Below are 9,671 nucleotides of genomic sequence, written 5' to 3' on the forward strand. Positions count from 1 at the left end.
GCTTGAATTATCGATAAACCGGAATTACACGTACCTAAATACTGTTTACACACCTACAGTCTCGCCTACTACAGACTATTTATTGCTATTACGATCACTAACAATTATTATACGTGGATAAATAATTAAACAAATGAATGAATGAATTATATATATATGAAAATGGATATATGTATATTATGATATAGAAGTTATACATTGTTTCGACATGAAGATGTAAGAACACTGTTGGTAATGAAATAAAGAAAAATATAATTGCCAGACTGCCATTTTGAACGTTTTATTCTGAGCGACAGTTATGTGGAGTTTAATGAATTATCTAATTGATTTTTAGATATTGATTGATGTGTTGGAATTTTGGTTTTATCACACTTGGTGTGATTTATTCACTGTATCCATAAATATAGTCTCGTTACCTATGATGATTATTGTTTCAGTATTTATATACATTTCTTAATCGTTTGTCGGACTTAATTTTTGATTATTGGTTATGAGAAATATTTCTTTTTTCATTTGATTGTATAATAAACTTCTACAACGATGTTTACAATGGAAGTTATGATAACCATGAAATGAAGCACTTACCGCCATTTTCGCGAGTCGTCCATAACCAATCATTGTTAATAATGAAAGTACTCGTAAGAAACCTGGGATAAATAATGACTTTATATATCTTTCCTGAAAGAGAATAATAATTAAACAATTCATTCGCGTTATAATTTGAATTTGTGACTTACGAATGCTTTGAAACGAGCTCCCAAAGACGCTTATTGACCCGCGTTTAATTCGTAGTTTGACCGGCAAAAATGTACCGTGAACATTTCTTCAAAATTTAACGGGAAAACTAATATAATATTTGAAACCTTCAATGGCCAGTATTCTTCGTTGGATAAGGAAACTATTGTGCATATCAAGCAGCAATAACTACTCGATTACTAACAACAAATTTAATAAACGTCGAGACCACCACGAGGGGACACTTTTTCGAAGCAACAAATATGGCACGACGGTCACGTGACAGTTTGTCCTTCCGCTTAAATGTGCCAGGCGGAGCCACCGTATCCAGCGCACGCGCTTTATCAAAATCTATATTAAAATGGAGGAAAAGAGTCAAGTTGTGGAACGAGAGGCTAAGAAAGATGAAATTCACGAAAAAGATGGGAAGGTGAAGAGGTACGTGAACAATCGCTTAATTAACAAGAGATATTCGTTGTTTGGTTTTCAATTATCTAAAGTGGGAAATGATTTTCCGTTTGTACATTGTGCGTGGGTGTGATGGATGGCCGGCAGTTCTGCGAGCACTAGTTACATTCGTTTCTCCTCGTTTGGTTTCGTAATTCTCAATGAAAGTGACCTTGTAGAGCTTGGTATTAGATGAAGGGTCTTGTATCTTTCCGTTTGATCATTCTAAAATGCGTTTGACCTATAGAATAAGCGCGTGCAGTCTAGTAACCTACTATGCATACACTTCAAACTGCAATCACTTGCTTAATAAATATTTTAGTTCATAGTCATTTATGCATTCGTTAATTTCCATCAGTCTTGTTACTGTTGAACCTTTCCGCTTTTGGATACCTCAAATGTATCCCTTCCTCATCGCTTACTATTTGTTTCTGTGTTTTCCTGTCAGTGTAGATGGCTGTGTGCGTACATGACACCTCTTTTGCTATTTCTGTACAAAATGGTAATAATAAATTGTTCATAATTCAGTTCAAAAAAGAGAAATCGTAAGAAGAAGAACCAGATGGCGCAAGCCGCCACTGAGAATCATGACCATGCGGGTCATAGGGATGATCATGATATGCACAGTCCATGTAACATTTGGATGAAAGACATACAAATGGCTATGGAAGTGTTTAATATGCAACAAAAGCCTGCCAAAACTCAGGAGGAAGCTATGCAAAAGCCTTATCAATTTTGGAGCACGCAGCCAGTACCAAAAATGGGTAAATTGGCATGATTTATTCTAGCGTTAGTACAACCATATGAAGATTAAGTTATGTTATCGATCCTATACAGATGAAAAAATTGTAAACAATGAACCCATTGAACCTGACAAAACGTCCATAAGGCAAGAACCTTATTCGTTGCCAGCTGATTTTCAATGGGATACTTTGAATCTCGATGATCCTTTAGTCTTATGTGAATTGTATACTTTGTTAGCTGAGAATTATGTGGAGGACGATGATGCAATGTTTAGATTTGATTATCCACCAAATTTTTTGAAATGGTAAATGAAAATATTAACTAGATATAGCAGTTAATTTGTAGGACAATAGCTGCACAGTAACATTATTTTAGGGCACTGCAACCCCCTGGATGGTGCAAAGAATGGCACTGTGGGGTGAGAGTCACTAAAAGCGGACGTCTAGTCGGTTTCATTTCCGCTATACCAGCTACTCTACGTGTATACTTCCAGTAGGTTTTAACTATCTTACAATAATACGTCGCCTGTAACTTAACCCGATCAAAATTTTAGTACTCAGAAAATGGTGGAAATTAATTTCTTATGCGTGCACAAGAAGTTGAGATCAAAACGAGTCGCGCCCGTCTTAATACGAGAAATAACTAGGCGAGTTAATCTACAAGGTATATTCCAAGCTGTGTACACTGCTGGTGTTGTATTGCCAAAACCAATAGCAACTTGCAGGTGTGTGTGTAGTCGGATGTTAGCTAAAGGATATGAAATAAGTATTTACTCAATACCCCAATCATTCTAATAGGTACTGGCATCGTTCACTTAATCCAAAGAAACTAATTGATATTAAGTTCTCTCATTTGTCTCGTAACATGACGATGCAGAGAACTTTGAAACTATACAAACTGCCAGAACATACAAAGGTGCCAGGATTCAGGAAACTGGTCGAAGCAGACATACCACAGGCTCACAAAATATTGACTGAAGTAAATAACGAGAAACGCTAAGACGGAGAATAAACACATTCGAATATTTTACTGACTCAACTTCCATTTCAGTATTTAAAGAAGTTCGACCTGGCACCGATATTTTCCTTAGAAGAATTCCGACACTGGTTCCTCCCTCAGAACGGGATAATTTACAGTTTTGTAGTTGAAAACGAGGGCAAAATTACCGACATGGTCAGCTATTATATATTGCCAAGTTCCATAATGCATCACCTGATCCATAAGACTCTCAGAGCCGCGTACAGTTTCTACAATGTATCCACTGTAACTCCTTGGCTAGAGTTAATGACAGACGCTTTGATATCAGCTCGCAATGTAAGTCATACGATTCACATAATCTGCAATCGTTGATCGCTCAAACGACGTTACACATGATACGATTCTCTTTTCAGCTTGGGTTTGATGTGTTCAACGCGTTGGACCTCATGGACAATAAGGAGTTCCTGGAACCCTTGAAGTTCGGCATAGGCGACGGGAACCTTCAGTACTACCTGTACAATTGGCGTTGCCCCAGCATGACGCCCGGGAAAATTGGTTTGGTGCTCCAGTAGATTTCTAGCTCAACGAATCGTTGTCTAGAAAAAAGGAAAAGACACACACACTCACAGAATTTCGCACGTGCAATTTTACCAAGAGAGGATTATTGGTATTGAAACAAAAAAAGGAAAAAAAAACAAACGGGGGAAAAACGGAAATTAATTAGAGAAGATACACGATGAGCGACACTGAAACGGGAGCAAGTACGACCTCGACAACTTCCACCGGCGATTGGTCCGACGCACAGACGACTCGCGAAGGGGATCGATATAGCCTCCCTTCTGATCAAACAGGATGCACCATTGGATCCGTCGGTTCCGCGGGAGTCATCCTTGTCTCCGCTTTCACTCGTGCTCACTATGATAGGTCAAGGCCAAAAGATCGAAATATGCTTGTGCAGCGGCGCGTGTGTATATACGTATTTGCGTGACTCGAGCAATGTAGATAAATATCGTACATTAGTAATTTGCAGAATCCACGCAGCGGGAGGGGGGCAATGTTGTTCTCCCCCTCCCTACCGGTGGGTACGTCAGCCACGAGGATATCCACAGTTTTCAAATAAAGGCTCCCAGACGCTGTTATACCTTAGCCCACGTTGATACTTGGGCTATCCCTTCAGCATCTTCTTAATTAAAAATAGGTCGCAGAAAGTATGCGGAAGTGAGAGTGGAAGAATTTAAATAAAATCGAGGTCGAAAGTAATCCTGTATTTGTTTACCTGTCCAACCCTCTCGCACCAAACTTCAGCTTATCATTCTACCTGTCTGTTAGTCTAACGTTAAAAAAAAAATAAACCTTCGATTTATCGCGTTTCACGGGGTGTGTACCATCAAAGGCGGTCGTATCACCGGCACCTCATCTTTCCGGTACCTTCGACTGTCGGCTGTTGCGTAACAAGGGTCCCGCTTCCGGCGCCGATTAGATAGCGACGAGTCCAAAAAAAGGCACGGAAAGAAACCAGTTTCTAAGGACTGTCATTAAGGAAAGCACCGTTGTCCCGGGTTCAGTATCAACAGTATTTTACGACCGTCTGACGGTTCGCTTCCCCCGGGGAATATAGAGTTGTCAAACACATCTCCCCGAGATCCCTCGCGTTTTCGGGAGGTGTCCATCCGATTTCCACGGTCGGGATTGGCGTCCGTCGTATCGTTACGTTCGGTGCGTGCCCTTAATGCGAGTCGAGGTCTTCGCAGCCGCCGGCTGCAGATCAATATTTAACACACGATACACGCGCGAGCGGTATGCAAGGTCTCCTCAAGATAAAAGCCGCGAAACGGACGACCCTGCGGCGATCAAACTATCCGATGTGTTCGCGCTAACATCGATTTGCCACGATTTCGATCAACCGAGGTTCCATTAATTTTTCAGTAACCGTCAGCCGCTACAACGGCCTGACTCATCCCCTCGAGGAAAAAAATTGAGCGCACCCCGTGTATTTTCCCGTTGACGCGCGACACCGATTCTGTCGAACGATTTTCCAACGCGGAATCCCCCGCGGGACCCGCGCGACTGTTTACAGCTATCATACGCACGACGCGCAGGTATGATTAACGTCGGAAAACAGAATTTATTGTCACCTTGGTCGTTATCGGCTCGGTTATCTAAACGCGTGAAAAGGCGACACACGGAAGACCGTTTTAACACCCTTGTAAAAACCGTTCCGCCTAATCAATTCGGTCGTTAAGATTAAAAGGGTACGTTCGTTACCCACGCCGCGCCGGGCCCCGATGAATCGCCGCCCCGTTCGGTTTCGCGCGGGTCAATTAATCATACGCGGCAGCGGCCGGCGGACAATTACGAAAATTACCGGCCAATCCGAACGCTGACGCACGTTGATCTTATCCTCGCGAAATAGGAACGCGTCCTTCGCGGAACTGCGTTACGTTTTTTCCTTGCTCAATAATTGTTCGTTAGATAGCGCCCGGTTGCGAAACACGGTCGACGTTAACGAGCTGCCGAATCCGCGGGGAACGGTGTCCGCGGCCGCGACAATGCTGCGCGAAACGATTTCATGGAGGACTTCAATGATCAATGTGCGTATAACGTAATTTTCCTTCATCTTGGATTTCACGATAGAAAAAAGTCTGAAAATCATCTAGCGTCTTCGACGTCGGATGCAAAAGTTCGATCACGCGCTGCCCGCATACATCGCGTCTTACGGCACGACGTTGCAACACTGCGAAAAAACGAGCAGCTCGCAATTACTCCTAATCGGCGTAGCAATTAGAAGATCGATTAAATCTGTCGAAACGCGGCGAAAAAACGTCCAGCATGGCGGTATTCTAGAAACTATCCGCGCGACGATCGCCGGGAGCACAGCATTGATACGGGAATACCGTGATCAAGCGGGAACACGATCGTTGTGGCTAGATCGTCATCCTTGAGGATGCTCCACGGGGATACGGGTGATCGCGAATGTATCTCGCCGGTCGGTGCTATCCGAAATTTAGTATTTGCGAACGGATCCTGGCCGATGGGCCTTCGGATCGCGTTGATCCTTGGCCCGGGGCAGCTGCATCGATTTCCCAACCGTGTTGCTGCTCTCGCTCGGCGAGAGCTCAACGCACTCTCATTGTCGGCGGGATTGATCGTGGACGAGTGATGCCCTTTCGCACGAGGCGAAAAGCGACAAAAGAGAGGAAAAGGCGAGGGGGGACGGCGGGGCCCGGTGGAAAGGAAAGAAAAGAAAAAAAAAAGAAAAGAAGGAAAAGGAAAAACGGAAACGAGAAATCACCGAACAATACCCGGAGAGCTAGATAACAGCACGAAGCGCCGGCGAGCACGTAGGTGGGGAACACGAGACACACGATGCGGAATAAATAGTGGCCTGAAATCGAGCGGAATTCAGTCGCACCGCTCTGTTGTGCCATCGTCGTCCGCGTGGTATCCGCGAAGGAACTTCGTTCACCCGGGGGGTCATCGCGGAATCATTCCGGTCCTGGCCGCCGGATCGATAATCATCTTCGTTCGCCTTGCACGCGTGTTACGGACGTATCAAACCCAGTCATCGATGGACACTGTGCGTCAAGGTTCATGTTCCTATGGCCGAAGAATGTCGCTGACAGCGTTGTTCCTGCTGGGCCCCGCGCTCGCCAACGGATTTCTATTCGGGTACACCTAACGTCGAACCATCCGCCGCTAGAACGGGGTGCCTGTCTAGTCCCGCTCCCGTTTTAAATTTAAATCGCTTCGCCTTCAAACAAACTTCGATCCGCTTCGCGAACGTTGGCAAGCTTGTCCTGCCGCTCCTGAAATACCCATAAGAGCGTCCGTTCAAGTTCAGGACTGAAAATATCTTATCTGATTCGTGTCAGTGGCCGCGTGTACCGGGCACGGCCGTCTAACACCTCTTCTGTTGTGTCTTCTCTTCCCTAGCTTCCGACCGGTCACGCCGAAGGACGAGGACAGGCGTTTCAACGTGTACTGGAACGTGCCCACATTCATGTGCCACAAGTACGGCATGCGTTTCGAGGAGGTGTCCGAGGTGTACGGGATCCTTCAGAACAAGATGGACGAGTTCCGGGGGGACAAGATCGCGATCCTCTACGACCCGGGGATGTTCCCAGCGTTGCTGAAGGATTCGGACGGTAAACGACGCGGCTCCTTGGTGCGCGTACGGTGTCCTGGGAAAGGATTGAATTCGCTTACTCTGATGTTCAGGACGGGTCGTGCCGAGGAACGGCGGCGTCCCGCAGGAGGGCAACCTCACCAAGCATCTGGAGATCTTTCGGAAGCACTTAACCGAGCAGATACCCGACGAGTCGTTTAACGGCGTCGGCGTGATCGATTTTGAAAGTTGGCGACCGATCTTCAGGCAGAACTGGGCTTCCCTTCAGCCGTATAAGGACTTCTCCATTGAGTTGGCGCGGAAACAGCACCCGTTCTGGAGCAGCCGGGCGGTGGAGCAGGAAGCGAGGCGCAGCTTCGAGAAGTACGGGAAACTTTTCATGGAGGAAACATTGAGGGCTGCCAAGGAGATTAGACCGTCCGCCAGCTGGGGCTACTACGCTTATCCCTACTGCTACAATCTGACACCGAACCAGCCCAGCTCGCAATGCGATAGGTCGACCGTGCTGGAGAACGATAAGTACGGGACCATGCGACTGTTCGGCCCTTTGTGTCCTGGATTATGTCACTCCCCGGTTTTTGCCGGTGTCCTTGTGCCGGGTGTTCTCAGATTACTCGAATAACGTCTGTAATTAAACAGCGGATTTCACGATTTCTCGATTCGTTAATACTCAGTGATTGAAATCTCTTCTAATCGATTCGATTGAAAAGAAATCCAAGAGCACTTGGCGCAAGGAGCGTTATACCGAAAGTACGATACCATCAGGATTATTAGCGGGTTAGATAAGGGAACACCAGCAGTATTTGATCAGAGGATTCGTATTAACGCGAAACCCGATTAATGGATAATCGATTGATCAAATCAAATTCCACGGTTTCGCTATACATCAGCCTAGTTACCTTCCACGTGGCGTGTGCTCCAGTTAACCGTCCATGTACACCAAGGACTGGGAACGTAAGCAGATTACTCGTCACGTGTCAAGATCGCCTGAACGGTGCCATTGCCAAGGATCTCCCGCTGAAAATTCAAATAACTCTCCGTTACATCTGTCTTATCTAATCAACTCGCGTCGCGATAACGCCGAACCGACGAGCGACACGCGGCCGCACGAAAGTCCTCCCATTGTCCGTCTGTTTCAGAATGTCATGGCTGTTCGAGCCGGAGGATGTTCTTCTGCCGTCGGTCTATCTGCGGCTCAGTCTGTCCAGCGGCGACAGAGTGGGCCTGGTTGGTGGCAGGGTGAAAGAGGCCCTCCGTATAGCCAGACAGTCGACGCCCCGGAAAAAGATCCTCCCCTATTACTGGTACAAGTACCAGGATCACAGGGACACCTATTTGAATAAGGTGAGCCCTCCGTCCTCGTTTCGAAAACATCCGCCGGGGATCGGGACGATGCGTCACCTGATAAGCGCAGAGGCGAACCCTTGCTGGTCCTCAAAACGCATTATATCTTCGCAGGCTGATCTCGAGGCGACTCTCCGGAAGATCTCGGATCTCGGCGCGGACGGGCTCATCATTTGGGGAAGTTCTAACGACGTCAACACCAACGATAGGTGCCTGCAGTTCAGGGAATACCTGAACAACGAGCTGGGCCCGGCCGTCAGTCGCGTCAGGCAAACCGCGCTCGGCTACATCCACAACGTCGCCGGTCTCGCGAACAATCAGACGAACGTCAGCGTCGATCAAGTATGATTCGCGTGATGTTGTTTCGAGCGGCCGGACGTTCGAAGAGTGGCACGAAGTTCCCCGCGAACTTTGATCCTTGTAATATATTCGAGCCAGCGACTCCGACATTAGAGGCCACTCTCCGAAGGTGTCACGCGAAATCGTGATCGCGCGCGCCCGATCGGTTAACACAGTGATGAACCGTTCGGGGAGGTCCTAACCGCTTTGCGTGTATAATTTACCATGTTACCCGTGACGCGCGCGCGTCGGAGACGGTCGACCTTCGACGGCGAAAGACATAGTACATCGCTGGAGCCAAAGACGAAACCGCGCGAGACGTCAGCGACGGTGGAAATAAATTCCCTGGGGAGCTAACTCGTCTTTCATTCCTCCTGCTACCTGCTCCTGCGCCCGAGGGGGGTGGGTGACACGAAGACTCTCCGGTAGATCGTGGTTCGATACCGATAACGATTGTCGCGGAGAAGACAACTGCGATCAGCAGCCAACGGGGTCAGCGGCTGCGCGTCGACGGACCGTTTCCACCGGCTCGGCAGCGGCGTCGGGACTGTTCGGCGGCGTTCCGCCGCGGCTCCGCGCACTTTAGCACTAGCGTACGACAAGTTTTACTGGTTCGAGGTGTAACGCCTCGGGCGATCTTGCTTTTTACAGTACACGCGACGTCGTTGTAGAGGTAGTCAAAGATCTCTCCTTGCTTACTGTTCCATCCCTCCCTCCCTCCCTCCCTCCTCCTCCTCCTCCTCCTCCTCCTCCTCCTCCACCACCTCCCCTCCTCATCGGGGTCGTCTTGTTCGGTCCGAGGCGATCCTTTCTCTTTCTGTCTCGAACCAGGTGAATACCTGGGCAGACCGGTGGACGGAGAGAGAGAGAGAACGGAACGGGAACGGCGCGGAACCGAACGTGTACACCGAGTAGAAGGAGGAGCTGAAGGAGAGACCCGAGGTGGTGGTGGTGGAGG

The 9,671-nt window shown here is 47.5% G+C and overlaps 2 protein-coding genes and 2 long non-coding RNA genes across 5 annotated transcripts in view; 2 read left to right on the forward strand and 2 right to left on the reverse strand.

Moving 5' to 3' along the window:
* The window catches only part of LOC143175274 (uncharacterized), a 152,916-nt gene extending 152,260 nt beyond the window's left edge, over nucleotides 1-656 (reverse strand). The window contains exon 1 of the long non-coding RNA XR_013000032.1: nucleotides 586-656. This is a non-coding gene — a long non-coding RNA (uncharacterized LOC143175274). The remainder of the gene's footprint in view (nucleotides 1-585) is intronic.
* A 377-nt stretch (nucleotides 657-1,033) lies between these two features.
* Nmt (N-myristoyl transferase) lies at nucleotides 1,034-4,164 on the forward strand. The gene is made up of 8 exons (XM_031976962.2): nucleotides 1,034-1,173; nucleotides 1,711-1,946; nucleotides 2,020-2,230; nucleotides 2,302-2,418; nucleotides 2,480-2,650; nucleotides 2,724-2,904; nucleotides 2,977-3,240; nucleotides 3,318-4,164. Exons 1-8 carry the CDS (start codon nucleotides 1,097-1,099, stop codon nucleotides 3,474-3,476), a joined length of 1,416 nt encoding a protein of 471 aa, XP_031832822.1. The 5' UTR covers nucleotides 1,034-1,096; the 3' UTR covers nucleotides 3,477-4,164.
* Nucleotides 4,165-6,427: 2,263 nt separating this feature from the next.
* On the forward strand, nucleotides 6,428-9,078 carry LOC116427063 (hyaluronidase). The gene is made up of 5 exons (XM_031976964.2): nucleotides 6,428-6,573; nucleotides 6,838-7,049; nucleotides 7,123-7,549; nucleotides 8,170-8,374; nucleotides 8,489-9,078. Exons 1-5 carry the CDS (start codon nucleotides 6,473-6,475, stop codon nucleotides 8,720-8,722), a joined length of 1,179 nt encoding a protein of 392 aa, XP_031832824.1. The 5' UTR covers nucleotides 6,428-6,472; the 3' UTR covers nucleotides 8,723-9,078.
* On the reverse strand, nucleotides 6,572-9,390 carry LOC116427066 (uncharacterized). Of its 2 annotated transcripts, none has more exons than XR_004235020.2 (5): nucleotides 8,938-9,390; nucleotides 7,930-8,047; nucleotides 7,172-7,655; nucleotides 6,810-7,085; nucleotides 6,572-6,710 (listed from the first exon to the last, which is right to left on the reverse strand). It is a non-coding gene; the product is annotated as an uncharacterized LOC116427066 (long non-coding RNA). The 2 variants fall into 2 exon arrangements; XR_004235019.2 differs by having other exon boundaries at nucleotides 6,790-7,085.
* Nucleotides 9,391-9,671: the final 281 nt, after the last annotated feature.

This window comes from Nomia melanderi, chromosome 14 (genome assembly GCF_051020985.1).
Source record: "Nomia melanderi isolate GNS246 chromosome 14, iyNomMela1, whole genome shotgun sequence".
NCBI lineage: Eukaryota > Metazoa > Arthropoda > Insecta > Hymenoptera > Halictidae > Nomia > Nomia melanderi.

Excerpts from the sequence above, each read along its gene's own strand:
- Nmt (XM_031976962.2), top strand. The coding sequence starts at position 1,097 with ATGGAGGAAAAGAGTCAAGTTGTGGAACGAGAGGCTAAGAAAGATGAA. Across the intron at positions 2,651-2,723 it reads AAACCAATAGCAACTTGCAG|GTACTGGCATCGTTCACTTA; the intron begins GTGTGTGTGTAG and ends TCATTCTAATAG. Across the intron at positions 3,241-3,317 it reads CTTTGATATCAGCTCGCAAT|CTTGGGTTTGATGTGTTCAA; the intron begins GTAAGTCATACG and ends TTCTCTTTTCAG.
- LOC116427063 (XM_031976964.2), top strand. The coding sequence starts at position 6,473 with ATGGACACTGTGCGTCAAGGTTCATGTTCCTATGGCCGAAGAATGTCG. Across the intron at positions 7,050-7,122 it reads GTTGCTGAAGGATTCGGACG|GACGGGTCGTGCCGAGGAAC; the intron begins GTAAACGACGCG and ends TCTGATGTTCAG. Across the intron at positions 8,375-8,488 it reads GGGACACCTATTTGAATAAG|GCTGATCTCGAGGCGACTCT; the intron begins GTGAGCCCTCCG and ends ATATCTTCGCAG.